Here is a 27044-nt window from a genome sequence, read left to right as displayed (position 1 = left end):
ATAGAGGTCTCTCTGCGGTACAAGTCAATGTCTGCATCAATCTAACAAGTGTGCAGTGTTCTGCAGCCCCCATGGCTGTTTTTAATCGTATTTCCCGACTTATATCTCACCACAGTCTGGCAGTGCCTGCATACTGTTTTTTTCTCCGTCACCTTTTCTACTTTTTCGTATCTTTTTAGAAAGAAACCGAAATGCTTCCACACATCCGATTTAAAACCCGCTTTAGGTTCGATCATTTCCAGCTCTTTTCCTTCCCCGCTACTAGCAACACACTCCATTACCGCATTACTGGATCTGTAGTGACAACAGAGCGCAAAGGATGATGGCCACGCCTGGGCTGATGGGAATTGTAGTTCCCGCTACCTCTCGTTCGCTTCATTCGCCAGAGCAAACTTTTCTCAGCAATATAGTTTTATTGAGTCATGCGCCTACGGTAATATTGAAAAAAATTACTATTGCTGTATGACGGTATTTACAATATTGTAACATCCCTATTAGTTTTGGATTGTCTAAAGAACAATCCACTGTTATACAATGACTTGCCTGATAGACTGTTTTCAAGCGGCTGCAATTTTTAAAAGCGAAATCATAGATTTACCTTACTGCCTTATCTTCGTTTTGGAAGCATCCCCCTTTCCACCCCATCTCCTCCTTTTACTTCCTTTTCTAAGGCGAGCTCTTGAGAACTACCTGATCTTGGACCCCGTTTATATGCTTATTGACCAGGTGGGAGCCTTGAGCTCAGTTTTCCCCGAGCTCAGGGTTCTCCCAGGACAGCATTCCAAGCCTGCTATTAACATCAATCATATCTAAGTGTGAGATCTGGAAATATTATGTACTTTCATCATGACAAAGATAAAGGAAATGATTTCTTGTCGGCTTAGTCCCTTTATTAATCCAGGGTCGCCACAGCGGAATGAACCGCCAACTTATCCAGCAAGTTTTTACGCAGCGGATGCCCTTCCAGCCGCAACCCATCTCTGGGAAACATCCACACACTCATTCACACACACACACTCATACCCTACGGACAATTTACCCTACCCAATTCACCTGTACCGCATGTGTTTGGACTGTGGGGGAAACCGGAGCACCCGGAGGAAACCCACGCGAATGCAGGGAGAACATGCAAACTCCACACAGAACCAACTGAGCCAAGGTTTGAACCAGCGATCTTCTTGCTGTGAGGCGACAGCACTACCCACTGCGCCACTGCCTCGCCTAAAAGAAATCAGTTATTAGAAATAAGTTATTAAAACTATTATGTTTGGAAATGTGTTGAAAAAAGTCTTTCTGAAAAACAGAAACTGGGAAAAGAAAATACAGGAGGATAATAATACAGGAGAGCTGCAAAGGTTGACGTCATCTTCTGTGTTGAATTGGACGTCAGATGAAGTCTCTGTGTTTGGTTCTTGAGCTGGTGCCAGTGATCATGTAATGGCCAATTAGCTCACCTGGCATTTAAATGTAAGAGTGAAGGGTTAAAGGTCAAATCCGGGGGGATTAATTAAGGCTAACGATTTGGGATTTTCTCCTGTTATTTTATTTTTTTCCTTTTGTTTTTTGTGCTGAAAAAGAGCTTCCTGTGCAGGGGGTGGGAGCCACACTGTAAAATAAAAAACAAGCAAAATAAATCAACACAGGCTCATTCAGAAAACTTGAAATACTTGAGCAAACTTGAGATGCAGAGAGGAGTTAACATTAACGATGGGGTTCGAGTCTGACAAAGAACGGTTCTAGAAAGCAGGTAAGACAAAAACAGAATCCAAAAAATTAAGTAAACAAGTAAATACAAGGATGAGAATGTGGTCAAATCTGACTTGGGAAAAGTCAGGCAATGGCTTTTCTTTTTCTGGATTGTTTTTTTTTTTTTTTTTTTAAATTGTCGTTTGGGTTTAGGGAAGGGGGTGATTGAGTCAATCGGTGGTATTGAAAATACTATTGGTTGGGTTTTGGAAGGAGGAGGGTGGTTCAGTCTATCGATCAGTCAGTCAGTCAGTCATACAGTCAGTGAACAGCGGCCTCTGGTGGATTTACTTGAAAACAGTAGGCAGGAGCGCCACTGGCCGCCACGGGCCCTCTGACAACCTCTTAATCTTTCAAGGATGAAAGTGAAGAGCAAGGGGCGGTGGGGGCTGGGGGGCGTGGTCACTGATGAAAGTGAAGGGGGGTGTTGGTTGAAGAACGGGGTGGAGGGGTTTGGTTGTTGCGGGCCCCTAATAATGTTATGGGCCCTTAGAAGCGTTCCAAATCCCCTACACCCCCCCCCCCCCCCCAGCCTCTGATGGATTTGCAAAAACAAAAACTGCAGAAGAACGTACCTGCTGGGACGTATTTGGTGCTCTCTAGACATGTATACAGGGCTACATTTTCAGGATGATCCTGGGTTGAAACAAATAAATACGTAGAAAACTGGTTGAACTGAGGAGTATTAATGCTGGGGTGGGCAATTTATTTTCCCAAAGGGCCATGCTGGAGTCGTTTTATAGGGCTGGACTGATGCATTTAATACTGTTCTGCACAAAATAACACATATTTTCTAGTGCTATCAAACAGTTAATTTGATCTATAGTAAAAGTTCATGTTTCCAAAATATATTTGCACATATTGTGCATATATTTTCATCCATTAAATTTCCCACAGCAGAATGAACCCACAACTATTCCAGTATATGTTTTTTACGCAACAGATGCCCTTCCAGCTGCAAGCCAATACTGGGAAACACCCATACACAATCACATTCACACACACTCATACACTACGGCCAATTTAGTTCATCAATTCCCCTATAGCGCATGTGTTTGGACAGTGGTGGAAACCGGAGCACGCTGAGGAAACCCACACCAACACGGGGAGAACATGCAAACTCCCCACAGAAATGGCAACTTGCTCAGCCGGGACTCAAACCAGTGACCAGTGAATGCTAACCACTGAGCCACCATGTCACCTATATGTACTGTATATGTCAATAAAAATGTATCTTGGATGTGATTAATCGTTTAACAACACTAATATTATCATAAAAATGGTTAATTAAACTTAAAAATAAGACAATACAATATGGAGTACATAATTATATCACTATTTAATAAACATTGACAGTTGGATTACATCTTTATAGGTTATTATCTGTTTTTGTCTGCTCCAGAGAGGAGCAGAAAAGGGGGAAATTGTAGGAAAAAAATAATTTATTTTTATTACTTTTGTGTCTTTATTTTTTATTAGATACAAATGAATAATTCGATGACAGAGCTCTGGGTTACGTTACCCCAATGCAATACAAGAATTACATTCAAGAGGTTTGCAACTCACATTTCCTGACTCCAGCATATATACACAACTGATATTAACAGGTGGAGTTTTGGTTTAACGTCACTTATCAGTCATTCTGCAGTCCCTTGGCTCTTTGTAACCCCCCGACATACTTCCTCTTTCTGCAACCCTTCTCTGCATACCAGATCTGAACAATTATGTGCATCTTTAATATATTTCACAACTTCTACAAAGATCATGACAACTTGTGACATGTCCTCTCTGGAGCAGACAAAAACAGATAATCAAATCCCCACAAAATTTTCAACTGTCATTACTGCAGGCACTTGCATAAATCTTTGTTTTACCTCTTATTCAAAATAATCGTTAACATCATAGTGCTCATTCATTATGTTAGATGATGCCCATAACCCTTTTAACTCAATTTCTTTAACTTTTTTGGACTCAGTTTATAATTTCCACACTCTTGGTTCTCCTCTTTGGTGGTGCAGTCTCTTCCCTCTTGAAGTCACTCTGATGTCTTCTTTTAATAAGGATTATACTTGCAATATTCAGGCTTATTATTCCTAACACTCATATTACCTTCCAATTATCCCATAATTAAAATGTTCCCATCTTATACACTTTATCAATAAAGGTGGGCTTGTTTTTTTGTTGTATTTTTTATCACGTCGGGGTCACCAAATTGTTGGAGTATCAGCCAATTCCATGCGTGTTCAATAAGAAAAGGTCTGGAGAGGGTTTTCTTTAATGCCAAAAATATTAGTAATTTATTAGATACAAATGAATAATTCGATGACAGAGCTCTGGGTTACATTACCCCAATGCAATACAAGAATTACATTCAAGAGGTTCGCAATTCACTTACATTTCCTGACTCCAGCATATGTACACAACTGATATTAACAGGTGGAGTTTTGGTTTAACGTCACTTATCAGTCATTCTGCAGTCCCTTGGCTCTTTGTAACCCTCTAGACATACTTCCTCTTTCTGCAACCCTTCTCTGCATACCAGAACTGAACAATTACGTGCATCTTTGATATATTTCACAACTTCTACAAAGATCATGACAACTTGTGACATGTGCAGACAGCAGTCTGGAACAACCCTAAATTTATTCTGATTCTGCTTTTTCCACTGGTCAGCAGTTCTTCTAAAAAATATGCAGCACAGTAAAAAAGAGGAAGTGTGTCAGGTCAAATGTGCTATTATACAACAGAAAAATATTGATTAATATGTTGTTAGTCTAAAGATTTTTCTAATAAAAAATAAAGACACAAAAGTAATAAAAATAAATTCATTTTTTCCTACAATGACATAATAGCTAAATAACATAGACTTGCATTGCCTCTATATCAGATCTGGGCATTGTATGGCTCCATTAAACTTAAATTAATCAATTACTTCAGGCGGGGCGCTCAAAAGGATGTCATGAGCGCTATAGAATGCCCAGGTCTGCATTAAGGTACTTCATCCTTAGTAAAAGATGTAGAGCGAGAACACATCCTCGACTTTCCTCGAGTGTTTCGGCTGATGTATGTTCACAAACACAGACAAGAGTTTAATATTAGGAGATGATGCTCAGTTCTACTTGAGAGTTGGAACTGAAGTCTGCAGGATGCTTGCAGACTCCTGAGCTTTATTGTTTTCTAACGTTCATATGGTCCACATTGGTCTTGCGACTTTTTTCAAGTTGATATGAAAGCTTGTACCAGCTTGGTCTCATTTATTTAAAGAGAAGATGACATGAAGAAAAATGCATGTTTTTGCTTTAAGAGTTCAGAAGAGTTGTCATGTCCTGACATGTTGTGTCTGATTTTACTTTGTTTGTCTTAACTTTTATAGGAATACAAAGTTCTATAACAAACTTTCTTGATAGTTTTCAGTCATGTGATCTGTGTGGAGACCTGGGGCCTGTTTCAGTAAGGAGGAGGTTAGAATGAGTAATAATCCTATTAATCTAGTAACAGTACATGTTGAATGTCTGTGAGTTTAAGCTAATTATTTATTAAAAAAGGACAAGCCATTCTCGTACGTGACTTTGTTCTCTGTGTGACAGAAATGTAGGCAATAGCTATGCTTCCATCCAAAAATATGAAATAAATTTATGTGCAAACCTGGAATAAAAAATATACGAACAAAGCGTTTCCGTCAAATGAATCGAAGAGAACAAAATCGTCACTTCCTGATTAACTGGCGCCAAATATCAACAGTAAAAACAGAATTTACTGCGGTAGAAAAAGCTGCTATTCTTAATGAATGACAGATTATCCTACTCAGTCATGCGCATAGGTTTTTATGCATGTTTTCAAAAGTTATGTGCATCATGACGTTTCCATCAATCGTTTCATCCAAAATGAGCATTAAATTAGGTGGTTGGAAACGTAGGCGAGAAATACCGCTTCGTCTTTAAAAAAGTGGAGGAGACCGACAGAAACTCCAAGTTTAGAGAATAAAACCTGCTCCTGACCAAGTTAGGTTCACAGAGTAAGTGACTACAGGAGCTCTGAGTTAAAGTTACCTCTCTTTCAGAAACAGGCTTGGATTACCCTGCTTTCTCGAGTTTAACAAACCTGCCATTTTAAAACAGAAAACCCAGAGTTTCTGTCATTTCAGGGTTAACATACTCCGAATTTTCCTTTCTGAAAAGGGGTCCTGGCAGAGAAAAACAAAACAAAACAAAAAGCATAGTCTGTAATGGCAGCTACACTGGCATGCATAAATAAATACACAATGTGCCAGGCCTAATAGTAAATCATCCGAACATCATGAGCATCTGCTCTGTTTATTTCAACCCAGGTCCATTGGAAAATATGTGCCCAGGGCTACATTTCTGAAAACCGACAGATATATATCCTGCACTATGTTTTCTTGCAGGTTTTGTTTTACAAATCCACTAGAGGGGTTTCACGGTGGCACAGTGGGCAGCACGATCGCCTCAAAGTAAGAAGAGGGGCTTGTGTCCTAAAAGTTTGAAAACCCCTGACTAAGGGTATGTTTTGCAATCCAGGCTCATTGGAGATATGTGCCCAGGGCTACATTTTTGAGAACTATCAAATATATGTCCTGGACTGTTTTCTTGCAGTTTTTGTTTTCGCAATTCCAGTAGAGGGCGCCGTGTACATCTTTCAATCTCAAATACCTTACTCGGTTCCATCCATGCGGAGGTAAGCTGTTAGCAGTACTGCCCCATACCATTGGTTTTACATAAAAAATGCAGAAATATGTACCTGTGAGCACATACTTGTCGGTTCTCAGAAATAAACCCCAGGGTACCCAGGGTTCCCACTGTGTTTTTTATTGCATGTTTAACCCTTTTCTAGCTTCTTCTCTTCTAAAGTATGAAGTAGGCCACAATGTTATTTTTCTATCTCTTTTTCTTTCTCATCGCTCTCCAGGGAGAGTTTCATCAATGCTTCTGTATCAGACACACTGGCTCAAGTCTGTGATTAGAGCCTTTAAACAGACTGTGTCTCTGCTAATAAATTGAATAGACATAGTGATGTCAGATTAGCAAATGGCCTTTTATAATACAGTCTCTCTCTCTCTCTCTCTCTGTCTCTCTTTATATATCACAGTCTCTTGTACTCTTTGGGACGATACGATGGCTCAGCTCACAGCATGATGGTCACTGGTTAGAGTCCCATAACTTATAAAGTTATGTGCCCACCGTGAAATCTTTGTTTCTGTCACTATTATTGTAAAGAGGGGTGTGGGTGGGTCAGTCAGAAACAGCAAAGGAGAGCGGGTGAGAGGTGGATCTTTTTTTTTTTTTTTAACTCAATGATATTTCTGTTGATTTGACATGCTTCTCATATACAATTAAAACAAGGAATTAAAAAAAAAGGTTTAAAGTTTTATTTAAAATAAATTAAGACAGAACAGAATAGAATAGAATAGAATAGAATAGAATAGAATAGAATAGAATAGAATAGAATAGAATAGAATAGAATAGAATAGACAAAAAATACAATGAGGTCAATTCAGACATGGTCATGGTCAAATACACATATATGCCTATAGTGGCAGTTAATGTTAAGTTAACATTAAGCCAAGTCGGTGACAGTCCTCGGACGCGCGGGGACAACTTCCCCTCTTGGATTTATACCTGTGACAGTGGCCTTTGGTGAGTTTACGTGAGAAGAGCAGGCACGAATGGCTCTCACGTGAGAAATTTGAGTCCTAAAAAAAACCATACACAGTGTCCTCTGGTGGATTTACGTGATAACAGCAGGCTTGAATGTCACTCGCGTGAGTAATTTAAGATCTGAAAAAGTGTACACGGCGGCCTCTGGTGGATTTATGCGAGAACAGCAGACGCAAATGACAGTTAGGGGAGAAATTTGAGATCTGAAAAAGTGCACACAGCGACCTCTGGTGGATTTACGTGAGAACAACAGGGCGCGAATGGGACTCGCGTGAGGAATTTGAGATCTGAAAAAGTGTACACAGCGGCCTCTGGTGGATTTATTCGAGAACAGCACTCGCAAATGACAGGGGAGAAATTTGAGATCTGATAAAGTGTACACAGCGGCCTCTGGTGGATTTACGCGAGAACAGCAGGGCGCGAATGGCACTCGCGTGAGGAATTTGAGTTCTAAAAAAAACATACACAGCAACCTCTGGTGGATTTACATGAGAACAGCAGGCATGAATGGCACTTGCCTGACAAATGAAAGATCTGAAAAAGCGTACACAGCAGCCTCTGGTGGATTTACACAATAACAGCAGGCATGAAAGACACTCGCGTGAGTAATTTGAGATCTAAAAAAAAGCATACACAGCAGCCTCTGGTGGATTTACAGCAGGCAACAATATCCCTCGCGTGAGTAATTTGAGATCTAAAAAACCATACACAGCAGCCTCTGGTGGATTTACGCAATAACAGCAGGCAAGAATATCCCTCGCGTGAGTAATTTGAGATCTGAAAAAAGCATAGACAGCGGCCTCTGGTGGATTTACATGAGAACAGCAGGCTTGAATGTCACTTGCGTGAGTAATTTGAGATCTGAAAAAGTGTACACAGCGACCTCTAGTGGATTTACAGGAAAACAGCAAGCGCAAATGGCACTCGCGAGGGAAATTTAAGATCTCTAAAAGCGTACACAGCGGCCTCTGCTGGATTCGTAAAACCAAAAACTGCAACAAAAAACGTACCTCCTGGGACATATTTCAGGCTGTCCAGAATTGTATACAGGGGTACGTACCAATAATGAGCCTGGGTTGTAAATAGTAGTATTTCCCTTTTAGTTCAGGTTGTTCTGGCAGAGTAATTAGGCATTATAATGGGCACCGCAAAGGAAGACACATGAGTCCAGATGCTTTAAAATGGCTTGAATAACTCCCATCATGTGTCGGAGAGGAAAATAAATGAGGAAAATAGTTGTAAATAGTTCCAGTCTCTCTCCTCCCTGCTTTCTTGAGCAAGAGGTCACTTAACATCTGCGACAAGCTTTTAATCGCTGTGTTAACTCAACATCACGCAATATGTTTCTCCAGTAATAGAATGTCTCCGCTAATCTCAACCGTCTGTTCGCGGTTCCTGTTTATATGGACAGACCCGTCTGAAAGGTACCAGGCACTTAACAGGATCCCGGGACGAGCGCAGGTACTCCCGCACAGACTCTGATGGATTGGAGAGACCTCACATGCTGGAGTAATGCTTTTCTGCTTTGAGCCTTTCATTCTGGACTTCTTCTGACCTCCTGCATTTTCAAATGTAGAGTTTTTAGCCCCCCCCCCCCCCCCCCCCCCCCGTGTATAATTTTTATCCCAAAGTTCTGTTTAACAGATGAAGATATCCTTCAACACATTGCTAATCATAATAGTTTTAATAACTCATCTCTAATAACTGATTTATTTTATCTTTGCCATGATGACAGTAAATAATATTAGACTAGATATTCTTCAAGACACTTCTACATAGCTTAAAGTGACATTTAAAGTCTTAACTAGGATAATTAAGGTAAAGTTAGGGTTACTAGTCAAGTCATTGTATAACAGTGGTTTCTTCTGGAGACAATCCAAAACAAATATTGCTTAAGGGGGCTAATAATAATGACCTTAAAATGGCTTTAAAACAATTAAAAACTACTTTTACTCTAGCTGAAATAAAACAAATAAGACTTTCTCCAGAAGTCAGTCATTTAGGGTGGAGCTATCATTTATGGCGGGGCTATCATTTCATTAGGGTGGAGCCATCAATACTTTCTGGAGCCATCAGTACTTTAGGGTGGAGATATCAGTACTTTAGGATGGAGCTGTCATTTCATTAGGGTGGAGCCATCAGTACTTTCTGGAGCCATCAGTACTTTAGGGTGGAGATATCAGTACTTTAGGATGGAGCTGTCATTTCATTAGGGTGGAGCCATCAGTACTTTAGGGTGGAACTATCAGTAATTTAGGGTGGAGCTATCAGTCATTTAGGGTGGAGCTATCAGTACTTTAGAGCGTAGCTATCAATAAATCAGAACAGGCCTAACAATACTTTAGGGTGGAGTCATCAGTACTTTAGGCTGGAGCCATCAGTACTTTAGGATGGAGCTGTCATTTCATTAGTGTGGAGCCATCAGTACTTTAGGGTGGAACTATCAGTAATTTAGGGTGGAGCTATCAGTCATTTAGGGTGGAGCTATTAGTACTTTAGAGCGGAGCTATGAATAAATCAGAACAGGCCTAACAATACTTTAGGGTGGAGTCATCAGTACTTTAGAGCGGGGCCATCAGTACTTTAGGGTGGATCTATCAGTAATTTAAAATGGAGCTATTAGTTCTTTAGGGTGGAGCCATCAGTATTTTAGGGTGGAGCTATCAGTCATATAAAATGGAGCTATTAGTACTTTAGGGTGGAGCCATCAGTCGTTTAGGGTGGGGCTATCAGTCATTTAAGGTGGGGCTATTCGTATTTTAGGCTGGAGCTATTCGTAACTTAAGATAAGGCTATTAGTCATTTAGGGCTGAACTATCAACAATTTAGAACAGGCGGATCATTACTTTAGGGTGGAGCCATCATTACTTTAGGGTGGAGCTATCAGTACTGTAGGGTGAAGCTATCAGTACTTTAGGGTGAAGCCATCAGTACTTTAGGGTGGAGCCATTATTACTTTAGGCTGGCCTTATCAGTACTTTAGGGTGGAGCCATCATTACTTTAGGGTGGAGCTATCAGTACTGTAGGGTGAAGCTATCAGTACTTTAGGGTGAAGCCATCAGTACTTTAGGGTGGAGCCATTATTACTTTAGGCTGGCCTTATCAGTACTTTAGGGTGAAGCCATCAGTACTTTAGGGTGGAGCCATTATTACTTTAGTCTGGCCTTATCAGTACTTTAGGGTGGAGTCATCAGTACTTTAGGGTGGAGTCATCAGTACTTTAGGGTGAAGTCATCAGTACGTTACAGAGGAGCCATCAGTACTTTAGGGTGGAGCTATCAGTTCTTTAGGGTGAAGCCATCAGTACTTTAGGGTGGAGCTATCAGTATTTTAGGGTGAAGCCATAAGTACTTTATGGTGGAGCTATCAGTAATTTAGGGTGGAGCTATCAGTACTTTAAGGTGAAGCCATCAGTACTTTAGGGTGGAGCTATCAGTACTTTAGGGTGGAGCTATCAGTATTTTAGGGTGAAGCCATCAGTACTTTATGGTGGAGCTATCAGTAATTTAGGGTGGAGCTATCAGTACTTTAGGGTAAAGCCATCAGTACTTTAGGCTGAAGCTATCAGTACTTTAGGGTGGAGCTATCAGTACTTTAGGGTGAAGCCATAAGTATTTTAGGGTGGAGCTATCAGTACTTTAGGGTGGCGCTATTAGTATTTTAGGGTGAAGCCATCAGTATTTTAGGGTGGAGCTATCAGTACTTTAGGGTGGAGCTATCAGTACTTTAGGGTGGAGCTATCAGTAATTAGGGTGGGACCATTAGTAATTTAGGGCAGAGCTATCAGTCTCTTAGGGTGGCACTATCAGTAGATTAGAACATGTCTATCAGTACTTTAGGGCGGAGCTATTATTTTAAATTGGATCTACATCACAATATAGGGAAAAAGGGACAATCTTAACTCATGAACTAATGAAGTAATAGTTCACCCAAAAATAAAAATTACTCCAAAACTCTAGAAAAGGAAAAGCTAATAGGGTGAACTAACCCTTTACAGCAATTTTAGAACAAAAGTATAAACTATGACACTCAAAACAGAATCGTAACAGATAATATGTGCATTGCAAGATATAAACAGATTTCTGAGAAAAAAAGATATAAAATTTAATTAAATAAAATCTTATTTGTATAGAACTATTCACAATAATCATTGTTTCAAGAGTATTGTTCAGTTACTTTTTCTATAAATATGTGGATTTTCTTATATAGTGGACTCCACCTGGAACCTCTTGTATTTGTAACTAATATACTGTCTTTATTATTATTATTATTATTATTATTATTATTATTATTATTATTATTATTATTATTATTGCAGTCCTGATTTGTAATCGGCAAAGAGATTGTGAGCTTGACTTACCTGATTGATCAGCTATTATGCATTATGTCATTACTTTATCTTTAAAATAAAACTTTTTTTTTTTTTGCTTGGCAAACACACTCCCCCCAGCTGCGGCTGACACAGCACTGATTCATCCAGACACTTCAGATATAGCATGTGAAGAAGTGTGTACTGTACTCACAGTTCCTGCAGCCAGTGATAAAGCTGTGCCTCCTCGGCTCTTAATGAACCAAAGCAGACGCTCGCATGGACGTGGTGTTCCTGCCTGCAGAACCCCTGGCACACACAGAAACCGTGTGTGTGTGTTAACCAACAGGGGTGAGCTGAGGTAATGTCTGTCCTGCCAGGCTGCGGGATCGGGATGCACACTATTAACAATGAAATTATGGACAATACCAAAGACCTGCATCTGTGGGCTACAACTTATTAGTAAAAAGTTAATCGTTGACTTTATTTTATTTCTAAGTTGCTTTTAAAGACATTAGTTGACTTTACTTTATAAAAGTGAGTAAACCTGTTGCTTTTAAAGACATTAGTTGACTTTACTTTATAAAAGTGAGTAAACCAGTTGCTTTTAAAGCAATTAGTCGACTTTACTTTATAAAAGTAAGTAAACCAGTTGCTTTTAAAGCGATTAGTCGACTTTACTTTATAAAAGTGAGTAAACCAGTTGCTTTTAAAGCGATTAGTCGACTTTACTTTATAAAAGTGAGTAAACCAGTTTCTTTTAAAGCGATTAGTCGACTTTACTTTATAAAAGTGAGTAAACCTGTTGCTTTTAAAGCGATTAGTCGACTTTACTTTATAAAAGTGAGTAAACCAGTTGCTTTTAAAGCGATTAGTCGACTTTACTTTATAAAAGTGAGTAAACCAGTTGCTTTTATAGCGATTAGTTGACTTTACTTTATAAAAGTGAGTAAACCTGTTGCTTTTAAAGACATTAGTTGACTTTACTTTATAAAAGTGAGTAAACCAGTTGCTTTTAAAGCGATTAGTCGACTTTACTTTATAAAAGTGAGTAAACCAGTTTCTTTTAAAGCGATTAGTCGACTTTACTTTATAAAAGTGAGTAAACCTGTTGCTTTTAAAGCGATTAGTCGACTTTACTTTATAAAAGTGAGTAAACCAGTTGCTTTTAAAGCGATTAGTCAACTTTACTTTATAAAAGTGAGTAAACCAGTTGCTTTTAAAGCGATTAGTCAACTTTACTTTATAAAAGTGAGTAAACCAGTTGCTTTTAAAGCGAATAGTCGACTTTACTTTATAAAAGTGAGTAAACCAGTTGCTTTTAAAGCGATTAGTCAACTTTACTTTATAAAAGTGAGTAAACCAGTTGCTTTTAAAGCGAATAGTCGACTTTACTTTATAAAAGTGAGTAAACCAGTTGCTTTTAAAGCGATTAGTCGACTTTACTTTATAAAAGTGAGTAAACCAGTTGCTTTTATAGCGATTAGTTGACTTTACTTTATAAAAGTGAGTAAACCAGTTGCTTTTAAAGCGATTAGTCGACTTTACTTTATAAAAGTGAGTAAACCAGTTGCTTTTAAAGCGATTAGTCGACTTTACTTTATAAAAGTGAGTAAACCTGTTGCTTTTATAGCGATTAGTTGACTTTACTTTATAAAAGTGAGTAAACCAGTTGCTTTTAAAGCGATTAGTCGACTTTACTTTATAAAAGTGAGTAAACCTGTTGCTTTTAAAGCGATTAGTCAACTTTACTTTATAAAAGTGAGTAAATCTGTTGCTTTTAAAGCGATTAGTTGACTTTACTTTATAAAAGTGAGTAAACCAGTTGCTTTTAAAGCGATTAGTCGACTTTACTTTATAAAAGTGAGTAAACCTGTTGGTTTTCAATCGATTAGTCGACTTTACTTTATAAAAGTGAGTAAACCAGTTGCTTTTAAAGCGATTAGTCGACTTTACTTTATAAAAGTGAGTAAACCTGTTGTTTTTCAATCGATTAGTCGACTTTACTTTATAAAAGTGAGTAAACCTGTTGCTTTTAAAGCGATTAGTCGACTTTATAAAAGTGAGTAAACCAGTTGCTTTTAAAGCGATTAGTTGACTTTACTTTATAAAAGTGAGTAAACCTGTTGCTTTTAAAGCGATTAGTCGACTTTACTTTATAAAAGTGAGTAAACCAGTTGCTTTTAAAGCGATTAGTCGACTTTATAAAAGTGAGTAAACCTGTTGTTTTTCAATCGATTAGTCGACTTTACTTTATAAAAGTGAGTAAACCTGTTGCTTTTAAAGCAATTAGTCGACTTTACTTTATAAAAGTGAGTAAACCAGTTGCTTTTATAGCGATTAGTCGATTTTACTTTATAAAAGTGAGTAAACCAGTTGCTTTTAAAGCGATTAGTCGACTTTACTTTATAAAAGTGAGTAAACCTGTTGCTTTTAAAGCGATTAGTCGACTTTACTTCATAAAAGTGAGTAAACCAGTTGCTTTTATAGCGATTAGTTGACTTTATAAAAGTGAGTAAACCTGTTGCTTTTAAAGCGATTAGTCGACTTTATAAAAGTGAGTAAACCAGTTGCTTTTAAAGCGATTAGTCGACTTTATAAAAGTGAGTAAACCTGTTGTTTTTCAATCGATTAGTCGACTTTACTTTATAAAAGTGAGTAAACCTGTTGCTTTTAAAGCGATTAGTCGACTTTACTTTATAAAAGTGAGTAAACCAGTTGCTTTTATAGCGATTAGTTTACTTTACTTTATAAAAGTGAGTAAACCAGTTGCTTTTAAAGCGGTTAGTCGACTTTACTTTATAAAAGTGAGTAAACCAGTTGCTTTTATAGCGATTAGTCGACTTTACTTTATAAAAGTGAGTAAACCAGTTGCTTTTATAGCGATTAGTTGACTTTACTTTATAAAAGTGAGTAAACCAGTTGCTTTTAAAGCGATTAGTCGACTTTACTTTATAAAAGTGAGTAAACCAGTTGCTTTTAAAGCGATTAGTCGACTTTACTTTATAAAAGTGAGTAAACCTGTTGCTTTTAAAGCGATTAGTCAACTTTACTTTATAAAAGTGAGTAAACCTGTTGCTTTTAAAGCGATTAGTTGACTTTACTTTATAAAAGTGAGTAAACCAGTTGGTTTTAAAGCGATTAGTCGACTTTACTTTATAAAAGTGAGTAAACCTGTTGTTTTTCAATCGATTAGTCGACTTTACTTTATAAAAGTGAGTAAACCAGTTGCTTTTAAAGCGATTAGTCGACTTTACTTTATAAAAGTGAGTAAACCTGTTGCTTTTAAAGCGATTAGTCGACTTTACTTTATAAAAGTGAGTAAACCTGTTGTTTTTCAATCGATTAGTCGACTTTACTTTATAAAAGTGAGTAAACCTGTTGCTTTTAAAGCGATTAGTCGACTTTACTTTATAAAAGTGAGTAAACCTGTTGCTTTTAAAGCGATTAGTCGACTTTACTTTATAAAAGTGAGTAAACCTGTTGCTTTTAAAGTGATTAGTCGACTTTACTTTATAAAAGTGAGTAAACCTGTTGCTTTTAAAGCGATTAGTCGACTTTACTTTATAAAAGTGAGTAAACCTGTTGCTTTTAAAGCGATTAGTCGACTTTACTTTATAAAAGTGAGTAAACCAGTTGCTTTTAAAGCGATTAGTCAACTTTATAAAAGTGAGTAAACCTGTTGTTTTTCAATTGATTAGTCGACTTTACTTTATAAAAGTGAGTAAACCTGTTGCTTTTAAAGCGATTAGTCGACTTTACTTTATAAAAGTGAGTAAACTAGTTGCCTTTAAATCGATAAGTCGACTTTATAAAAGTGAGTAAACCTGTTACTTTTAAAGCAATTAGTCGACTTTACTTTATAAAAGTGAGTAAACCTGTTGCTTTTAAAGCGATTAGTCGACTTTACTTTATAAAAGTGAGTAAACTAGTTGCCTTTAAATCGATAAGTCGACTTTATAAAAGTGAGTAAACCTGTTGCTTTTAAAGTGATTAGTCGACTTTACTTTATAAAAGTGAGTAAAACAGTTACTTTTAAAGTGATTAGTCGACTTTACTCTATAAAAGTGAGTAAACCTGTTGCTTTTAAAACTGTCGTTGGTAATTTATTCCTCTGTTGCTACCACAGATTATTAAAGGGACTAAGCCAAAAAAATGAATGAAGAAGTACTGGTTTTTAATTGACATTTGAAGATTTGCTCTTAATGTACTCCAACCCTAACCCTAACACCACTTTGACCCTAAACCTACCTTTATCCCTAAACCTAAACAAGTCAAACTCCTTATTAGAATTCTATGTGAACAGCAGATTTGTAAAACATATGTAGAACTCCTTCTCAAAGCCACTCAAGAGCTGCATAATAACCCATCCAATTGCAAAAGCATGTATAGTGATAACCCTGCTATTTCACAACGCTCAATTGAGCGCAAGTAACACTTAAGCATGAATGTCACGAAAACATCAAGTATAGCGTAAGTATTTTATGCATGGCCTTTGCAGTTGGCACCGTATGGGGATAAAGGCTTGTGTCGAAGCCCCTGATACCTGCCCACCTTAAAGTGCACACACTGCTCCCCGAAGACATGCAAACAACCAAAGACATGCAACTCATGCAACTTTGATGTGCACCAACACAAACCCGCGGGATCTGTGTGAGCTGTGTGCACTGAACGGAAGAGTAGCGACGGACAGGTTTGTGCGCTGTAGACCCCAGCTTTACATTCAGATTCTGACACACTCAAAACTCCAAGCATACTGTTCCCGAAATCAGGTCACTCTTTATTGGATTGACTTTTCATTAATGTTAAAGGGGATCTAATAAGCAGAAATCACTTTGATAAAGGGTTTAAACACACGTGTGTGGCACGTAAACATTAATTAATTGTATTTTTTATGATCACACTTGATAAAATCAGTCTGCTGAAACACGTTGATTGACCTTTTCTGTTTGTATATGTCATCAGAGGGGGAAAGCCCCACCCACTAGTGTCTATTTCTCCCTCATTAGCATAAACAGCCCTGAGAGAGAAGCAGCCATCAGTCATTAGAGTTTTGACCTGCTAAAGATAAAGTCAGCGACTAAGGTGATTATAAATGTGGAGTTTTAGGCATTTGCATAGGCATTTTTAGCTCCGCCCTCTCCTGAAAAGAGCACAATCTCATTTAAATTTAAAGCAACAGTTACCAAATGCCACAATTTGTCTCAAAGCTTGAAAGGGGCAGTTTCAAAAATGTATTAAACATTATTTATAACATAACTTCCTGGTGGCTCAGTGGTTAGCACTGTTCACTGCAAGAAGATCTCTGGTTCAAGTCCCAGCTGGGTAATTTGACATTTCTGTGTGGAGTTTGCATGTTCTGCCCGTGTTGGTGTGGGTTTCCTCCGGGTGCTCCAGTTTCCCCCACAGTCCAAACACATGCGCTATAGGGGAATGGATTAACTAAATTGGCCCTAGTGTTTGAGACTGTGTGAATGAGTGTGTATGGGTGTTTCCCAGTACCTGGTTGTGGCTGGAAGGGCATCCGCTGCATAAAACATATGCTGGGTTAGTTGGCGGTTCATTCCACTGTGGCGACCCCTAATAAATAAGGGACTAAGCCAAAGGAAAATGAATGAAATTTTATTTTTTTTTAAAGATGGTGCAAATTCAATTCAATTCAGCTTTATTTGTATAGCGCTTTTACAATATAGATTGTGTCACATGCTTCACATAAATGGTCATAGTAACCGGATCAGGGTAGAAATCCAGTTCCAAAATCCAGAAATCAAAAAATCAAAACTTTACTTTGTTGTAAGGGCAAATATAAACAAAATAAATATTGTGAAATTATATTCAATTAAATTATAAAGTTTGATCCAAAGTTAAATAATGCTTTGAGAAAAACTACACATTAAGGCCCTATCATATAGCCGGCGTGTGTATATGGCTCAATTTCTTGCTATTTTCAGACCAGCGTAACCCTAATTTTCACGTTTCACGTTGTTTAAATAGCAAATCCATTTCTGCCACTTTGTGGAGTGAGGGGTTGGGCGGTTGTGTGCGCCAACTTAAGACTGAGTAGAGGAGGGATAGGGTTGGGGGTGGGTGGAATTCCGGGAGTTTTCCAGAAGACAGAACAAAACGGGAGATGGGTCTGAAATACGGAAGACTCCCGGGAAAAATGGGAGTGTTTGCAGGTATGGACGCGCTCTGCGCTGGCCTATTGAACAGGCTATTTCAGTTCCTGAAAATAGCAACACTCCAACAATGTGCCTTAACACACCTCCTTTCTAGACCGAAACACCCATGAGTCCACAAAGTGGCGCAAATGGATTTCCTATTTAAACAATGTGGCAGAAAATGGGGAAATTAGGTTTGCTTTGGTCTGAAAATAGCAACACATCATGCGCCGTATTGCGCCCGGTGTATAATAGGGCCCTTAGACTTTGTGCCTAGATTGTTAAAATAGAGCTCTTTAACTGTAACAAATTACACTGTAAAAACACAAATCAATTAAGATTTCCTAATCGTTTTTACAAATTTAAGTGGATTGGACACAAAACAATTAATTTGTCCCAAAAGGCCCCGAGAAATGTTCATTCAGCTCTCAACAAGCAGCAAATATTTTCTGTTTGACAGCTTCAAGCCCAGAAATCATACGAAAAACAAGGAAGTACAAGTTTGATATGTACGACAGAAGGAAATCTCTGTTTGGTGTTCAGTGTTTCTGCTTGAGGTTTGGCTGGGAATGCTATCTTTGCATGTTTTGATAATCTGAATAAATCAATAGTCCGCTCGGTGACTGGGAAAAGGGGGGAAAAGCGACCACCCGTGGGCCGTTTTCAGGGCCTTGCAAATAATTATCACATACTCCAGCAATCCTAAAGGGGAAAAAACAGTCAAAAGAAGTCAACAAGCCTCCGAAAGGAAAGCCAGAGTGATCAGCCACATCTGCTTTCATACTCGAGACCTGGAGACGTGAAACATCGGCGCTGTTTCTGACATAACTCACAGCAACATTCAGACAAAGCATCTACAGTTCTCTTAGTTAATCCAATAATTATTCGGTTAATTTCCCCTAATATATACCCCCACATTGCAGAGGAAGTATGGTTTATATGCTCACGGCCACTTTATTAGGTACACCTTACTAGCACCAGGGTGAACCCCTCTCAGAACTGCCTTAATTCATCATGGCAGATTCAACAAGCTACTGGAAATATTCAAGCTGATTTGTCGGCTGCACATCCATGATGTGATTCTCCCGTTCCACCACATCCCAAAGCTGCTCTATTGTGAGAAAACAAGGCATCAACAAGGCATTTGCACTCACAGAACTGCCACTCACTGAATAATTCCTTTTTTTCAGAGCATTCTCTGTAAACCCTAGAGATGGTTGTGCGTGAAAATCCCAGTACATCAGCAGTTTCTGAAATGCACAAGACATGAAAACTGCTGGTTTAAACTGAAAATACTACTTAAAAAAACTACTGCCTAATTTTTACTAGCTTGTTTTATTATTATTATTATTATTATTATTATTATTATTATTATTATTATTATTATTATTATTATTATTATTTATTATTATTATTATTACTACTACTATTATTATTATTTTATTTTTATTTTTTGTTATTATAATTATTATTACTATTATTATTATTATTATTATTATTATTATTATTATTATTATTATTACTATTATTACTATTTTTGTTAAAATTATTATTCTTTTATTATTATTATTATTTACTATTATTTTTGTTATTATTATTATGATAACTATTTTTATTATTATTAATATTATTTTTATTATTATTATTATTATTCACTTTTATTATTGTTATTATTATTTTTATTATTATTATTATTATTATTACAATTATTATTATTATTATTATTATTATTATTATTATTATTATTATTACAATTATTATTAATATTATTTTATTATTATTATTATTATTATTCACAATTATTTTTGTTATTATTATTATTAGTAGTAGTAGTAGTAGTAGTAATAGTAGTATTGCATTAAGCCAATAAAACAGGTTATTCAAATCAGATCAATTCATCTTTATTTGTATAGCGCTTTTACAATGTAGCTTGTGTCAAAGCAGCTTTAAAGCAGCTTCTGTTATAGTCAGAAACCATCATTTTTCACTTAATCCAATCTAAAAAAAAATCTCCTTTGAATGAAAGACACAGCAGTTTCTCTTTTTTTCCAGTGCATGGGGCCGGTGAAATCTGGCTCCACTGGTACATTCCTTGCATATCTGTGTCAGTGTGAGGGAAATGGAGCGAGACGCAGGCGCTGTAATATAGATAGTCAATCTTGAGCACTTCTTGACCTCTTGTCACTGCTAATAGTGCGAGGAAACAAACTGAACAGGTCCCACACAGATCTCAGTGTCCCGGCCGACTCGCCTTTTTAATCTTAAAGAGCATGCAAGGTGGCGCTTTTTAAAAATGCAAAAGATATGTCATGCCTGCTGGTGTTATTTGATAAGTATTGATATTGTTTTAATTACAAACTTATAAGGTGTCCATGGCCCTGTGTAATTACATATTTAAGTGCTGAATAATAGTAATTGAATATATTAATTATTTGTTATGTTTTTAGTTTTAGTAAGCAGTAATAAAGTACTGCTCAGAAGATAATTATAACACATATACTTAATATTTCTAGAATTTAAGGTATAGTCCACACCTTAAAGGGCACCTATTTTGCAAAACTCACTTTTATAAGGCGTTAAAACTACAATTTAGGCTACAATTTGTAAGCACAACCAGCTAATAATGGTAAATATTTATTACTTCTATTTTTATAATCACACTCTTTAAAAAACAGTCTGCAGAAACATTTTGATTGACATTCTTCTTTTGTGCGTGTCATCAAAGGGGGAAAGCCCCGCCCACTAGTGACAATCTCTCCCTCATTAGCATATAATGTTAATCTTAATGTTAATGTTATCCTATAGCACATGTGTTTGGACTGTAGGGGAAAGCTGAAGACCTGGAGAAAACCCACACCAACACAAGGAGAACATGCAAACTCCACACATATACTGGCCCAGCCGGGACTCGAACTAGTGACCTTCTTGCTGTGAGGCCACAGTGCTAACCACTTAGCCACTGTGCCACCCATTGATGAAAAAAAACGCAAAGAGCACGACTTCACATGTGTCACTTATTTAATAACCGCTCATGCTGCGAAGACTTTTGCGAATGTGCATGGCATCTATACATGGTTATTGAAGTACAATTAATGTTTAATGCAGCACAGGTGGGATCCGTCTCGGTGTGTGGGTGCAAACAAACAGAACAGTACCGCAGATGTGATCCATAAATTCCATCTATCTCTCCATTATATTCAGGCCAAGGCCACACATACGGTAAAGTCATAACCGCTTCTGTTTACACACGTCGAGAGCCTGAAGACTGAGATTTAACCAGCTTTGAATATGCCTATGTGTATTTACGGACTGCTAGAATAATCCCGATACCAAACGTTGAAGAGATCGCAGTTATAGCTGAATGCGCTGGATGGTGTGATCAGTCTATTTGGTTTGCAAAGTGAACATGTTTTATTTCCTTATGAATTAATGTTACATTAAATTGTGCAGGGATGTAAATTTTAAAGATTTCTGCATTATTTTCTGACTTTATAGGGCAAGCCCGGTAAATATATATATATATATATATATATATATATATATATATATATATATATATATATATATATATATATATATATATATATATATATATACGTATATGTATATATATATATTTATATTTATATATGTATATATATATATTTATATAATTATCGGATAAAAAATCTGATTTAATTTAGCCTACCCAATAATATATATATATATATATATATATATATATATATATATATATATATATATATATATATATATATCGGCGCAGTGGGTAGCATGTTCGCCTCACAGCAAGAAGGTCACTGGGTTGCTGGTTCGATCCTCGGCTCAGTTGGCGTTTCTGTGTGGAGTTTGCATGTTCTCCCTGCGTTCGTGTGGGTTTCCTCCGGGTGCTCCGGTTTCCCCCACAGTCCAAAGACATGTGGTACAGGTAAATTGGGTAGGCTAAATTGTCCGTAGTGTGTGTGTGTGTGTGTGTGTATGTTTCCCAGAGAAAGGTTGCAGCTGGAAGGGCATCAGCTGCGTAAAAACTTGCTGGATAAGTTGGCGGTTCATTCCGCTGTGGCGACTCCGGATTAATAAAGGGACTAAACCGACAAGAAAATAAATATATATATATATATATATATATATATATATATATATATATATATATATATATATATATATATATATATATATACTGTATACTGTATATAGAGTTGAAGTCAGAATTATTTGCCCCCTTAAAAATATTAGCCCCCCTGTTTCTTTTTTTCCCCAATTTCTGTTTAGCGGAAAGAAGATTTTTTTTTTTTCAGCACATTTCTAAACAAAATAGTTTTAACAAATCATCTCTAATAACTGATTTCTTTCATATTTGTCATGATGACAGTAAATAATATTTTACTACATATTATTCAAGACACTTCTATACAACTCAAAGTGACATTTAAAGGCTTAACTAGGTTAATTAGGTTAACTAGGGTAATTAGGCAAGTTATTGTACATGAAAACCCTAATTGGAAATAAACATACAGGGGGGCTAATAATTCTGACGTCAGCTGTATATTGTGCAGGCCTAGTTCCTTGCATGACCTAAGCATCAAAACAGATAAGAAAAAAAGGCAAGACAACATTTGACACTTCTAATTTTAGCAACTCTGGAGCTAGACGAACATGCGTTTTTAACACATCCCCAAAATACATATCCAAACGGCAGGGTTGTGCATCCCAAGAGAATAGTAAAAATATGGGCAACTGAGAAGGGAGGTCTAAAAAAGGGGGACTGGATGAACGCATGATTTAGCCACTTTCCCAGAAAACACACTGTATATATAAGAGAAGCCAATTCCCGCTCGCATACCAACACCTCAGGAGAGCCCGAGCCAAGACGTCTTTTTATAAGGTTTCAAAACCCCCACGTCTTAAGGAAGGGATCTGTATATTTTGCAAACTCCACATTCATGAAATGGAGAACAATGGAATGGCAACAACACGTATAATCGCATACATATATATATATATATATATATATATATATATATATATATATATATATATATATATATATATATATATATATATATATATATATATATATATATATTTATGTCAGAAGTTTTCTGAAGTCAGAATTATTAGCCCCCCTGAATTATTAGCGCCTTTGTTTATTTTTTTCCCCAATTTCTATTTAATGGAGGGAAGATTGTTTCAGCATATTTCTAAGTATAATAGTTTTAACAACAAATTTCTAATAACTGATTTATTTTATCTTTGTCATGATGACAGTAAATAATATTAGACTAGATATTCTTAAAGACACTTCTATACAGCTTAAAGGGGCTAATAATATTGTCCTTAAAATGTTTTTTTTTTTTTTTTTAACTGCTTTTATTCTAGCCAAAATAAAACAAATAAGACTTTCTCCAGAAGAAAAAAATATTATCAGACATACTGTGAACATGTCCTTGCTTTGTTAAACATCATTCGGAAAGTATTTAAAGAAGAAACAAAATTTGAAGGGGGCTAGTAATTCTGACTTCAACTAAATATATATATATATATATATATATATATATATATATATATATATATATATATATATATATATATATATGTGTGTGTGTGTGTGTGTGTGTGTGTGTGTGTGTGTGTGTGTGTGCGTGTGTGCGTGTGTGTGCGTGTGTGTGTGTAATAATATAAAAATGTTTAAATTAATTTTAAACAAAAAATAACTAGTCGTTTATTCACATTATGATGAATAATTATACCTGAAGTCGTTTGTTTTCTGATTTAAAAAAGACCTTGCAGTTTAAAGGTTGCACATATTAGAATTTTACAGTCAAGATTACATTTGTGAAAATGTAGGAATAATTATGATTTGAGCACACTACACTTGAAATCTTAAGTTTATCCATTTTCATGGAACATAACTTAAGTTAAATTAACTCAATTTTTGAGTGATATCAACAAAATGCTAAGTTTTAAGTTATGTTCGTTCAACAAACGGTATAGCGTTGGGATGTTCTGTAGACTATTGGGAAAAAAACAGCCTAAAGGGGCTAACAATTTTGACCTTAAAATGGTGTTTAAAAAATTAAAAACTGCTTTTATTCTAGCCGAAATAAAACAAATAAGACTTTCTCCAGAAGAAAAAAATATTATCAGACATACTGTGAACATTTCCTTGCTCTGTTAAAAAAAAAAGGAAATATTTAAAATGGAGAAAAAAATCAAAGGGGGCCAATAATTCTGACTTCACCTGTATATGTTTGTGGTCTGGTATTTTTACGTGAATAATACACTGTTTTGATGATTCAAATTGTACAAATGTACATGAAATATCCATTTGCATGTAAAATTCTTCAACCCAGGCTCATTCTGGAAATGTAGCCCCGCGGACGTTTCAGGAGACCGCTAAATATGTCTCGGGTGGTACGTATTTGTGCAGTTTTTGTTTTCTGTTCTCACGTAAAAAGCCACCGGAGGCTGCTGTCGAGCGACCGTCTGTCCGACTGGCTGAATGACTGAACGATTGACTGGGTGGCCGGCCAATCAGCTGACCCGACCACCCTCCTCCTCCTCCTTCCTAAACCCAAGAAATGATTAACGAAAGCCGTGCAGAAAAAGAAAAGCCCTCGTCCAACTTTGACTGCGTTTTCGAATTTCACCGCATTCTCGCTAGTGGTGGGCAAAGCGAGGCTTCGTGAAACACTGAAATAGTCGACGCAAATGTGTTGAAGCTTCGAAACGTTTCAAAACCCCACTCTACAGTGACACCTAGTGGTCATTTTTTAATGTATTGCACTGAAACAGGTTCAGCAAAGAACAGTTGAGCAAATTTAAGCATTAAACCCCACTTTGCATACTGGAGTCTTCAAGTGATATAGTGGAGTGGTAAAGGTGTTTGACTACCATGTAGGGATGGTGGGTTCGAATCCAGGCTGATATTGTTTTGAAATGCTTTAATACCAGTTGGTTATGCATTGCTCTTGTATTGTTTTGTTTCAACATTGGTCTGATATCCGAATAAACAATTTGTGAATAAATATGTCTTGTTTCATAAAATTTCCCATTTATTGTATTTTATTAATGTCTACCCAAACCCAAAACCAAACCATCCATCACAGTACTGTAAAATTATTAATTATGTTTTACAGTGTTACAAAAATGATGCTATATTGAGGACGTAACTGCAGCTGTATCCTATTTAGGCTACATAAAACAGAAACATGATTAAAATACATGAAACCATGATTTCAGAATATTTGTACAAGTCGGGATTCGAACCCAAAACGTGATTCGAAACACAGTATCAGCGGGCACACATACAGTCCACTAGGCCATATAAAACGAAACATTTTCTGACCTTGGCAGCGGAATGAAGATTCGCCAGGTCTCAAAACGCTTTAATTTTTTTAATTTTCAAATTGCTTTAGTCACGTGACCAGGTGTTTCGAAACACTTTAGTCACGTGACTTGGGTGCTTCGGATCATGCTTCGGTGCAGTGTTTCGAAACACTTGCGCTTCGGGATCTCGACACTGTGTCGAAACGTCAGTTTCACGTCAGCCATCCCTAATTCTCGCCCCAATACGAACTCGTTCACTTTATTTATTGGATTCTGTGTTTTGTCTTACCTGATTTCTGGAACCGCTCTTCCCCGTACTCGAATTCGGTCGGCGAATGCGCCCGGCTCCTCCTCCGGGCCTCCGCTCCGCCGACGTAACAAAACGAGCTAACCGGACAAACTGGTTGCGGCGGGAATGCCCTCCACACGGAGGAGGCGAGCCGTCAGCCAAGCCGGCGAAGCGCGAAGAGGACCTTCACACCACCCTGCAGCGATTGCTTGAAAAAACTAAATGCAGCCATACGTACCTCCGGCCATGTAAATTGCGGTCTCCAGAAACGTCCCCGGGGCTACGTTTTCAGAATGAGCTTGGGTTGAAATTCTTACATGATCTAATTGGTAACACTTTACACTGAGGTTGTAATGGTTAATGTTAGTAAATGTATTTACTAACATGAACAAACAATGAACAATACATTTATTACAGTATTTGTTGATGTTAGTTAATGAAAACGCAGTCATTCATTGTCAGTTCATGCATTAACTAATGTTAGCATGTGAGTTTGAATGATAATAATGCATTAATAAATGTTGAGCTGTGATTAATAAATGCTGCACCAGCATTCTTCATTATCAGTTCATGTCTGAATACATGAATTAATGCGAGCGTATTGTAAAGTGTGAGCATCTAATCCTCTGTTAACATTGATCTGGTTGTTGTGTGTTTCACAGGAGAGGTTTTGAGCCTGATGGATGATCTGTTTTCGGGTCTGGGCTCCTCATGTGTGGTTGCAGGACGGAGAAATGCTGAACATCCTCATAATATGATCTATTCGCTCGTCTTCAAGTGCCTGGAGCCCGACAGCCTTTATAAGTAAGTGTTGAACGAAGGATCTGTTTTAACATGTGTTTTGGTGCTTTAATCATGTCACAGTTGTTGAGAAATCATTTTTAATCCACCCCTGTTTAAAGCACTTATTGATTCTGCAATTAAGTTTGTTGATGTTATAAGAATAACACATTTTAGATTAAAAGAGTTCAATAAAAACAAACAAAAAAAATCTTAAATTATTTTTGTATCTTTAAAGCTCTTACACAATTATCATATAATTATTTGACATTTAATATTGACTTGAAGAATGAAAATTATTACATTTTTCCCATTATTTTTCATTTTTGTTATTATTATTATAAATATTTTTAGACATTATTATTATTATTATTATTATTATTATTATTATTATTATTATTATTATTATTATTATTATTGTCGTCATAGTTGTTGTTGTTATTATTATTGTTATTTATTTTTAGTATTATTTTTTACATATTTATTTATTTATGTGTTATTACCATTGTCGGTAATATTTTCACTGTTTAATTGTTATTGTTATTTTATTTATTTATTATTATTTACAATTTATTATTATTATTATTATTATTATTATTATTATTATTATTATTGCTATTATTTGTTTATTATTTGTTTATTTATTTATCTGTTATTATTTTATTATGTTTTATTTATTTATTTTGTGTTATTATTATTATTATTATTATTATTATTATTATTATTATTATTGTTATTGTTGTTGTTGTTGTTG

The 27044-nt window shown here is 36.6% G+C and overlaps 2 protein-coding genes across 2 annotated transcripts in view; one reads left to right on the top strand and one right to left on the bottom strand.

Annotated features, from left to right (window-relative positions):
- The window catches only part of astn2 (astrotactin 2), a 574772-nt gene that overhangs the window by 514030 nt on the left and 33698 nt on the right, over positions 1-27044 (top strand). Inside the window, exon 20 of the mRNA XM_073951693.1 lies at positions 26173-26314. Within this exon, the coding sequence (XP_073807794.1) occupies positions 26173-26314 (142 nt within the window). The remainder of the gene's footprint in view (positions 1-26172; positions 26315-27044) is intronic.
- Positions 11853-18674, bottom strand: LOC141385706 (uncharacterized). Its single transcript, XM_073951749.1, has 3 exons — positions 18585-18674; positions 13855-13931; positions 11853-13604 (listed from the first exon to the last, which is right to left on the bottom strand). The coding sequence occupies exons 1-3, from the start codon at positions 18672-18674 to the stop codon at positions 12215-12217; spliced, it is 1557 nt and encodes a 518-aa protein (XP_073807850.1). The 3' UTR covers positions 11853-12214.

The sequence above is a fragment of the Danio rerio genome, chromosome 5 (assembly GCF_049306965.1).
Source record: "Danio rerio strain Tuebingen ecotype United States chromosome 5, GRCz12tu, whole genome shotgun sequence".
Taxonomy (NCBI): domain Eukaryota; kingdom Metazoa; phylum Chordata; class Actinopteri; order Cypriniformes; family Danionidae; genus Danio; species Danio rerio.
Note: the sequence above shows the minus strand (reverse complement) of the source record. Positions and strands in the feature narration are given on the sequence as shown.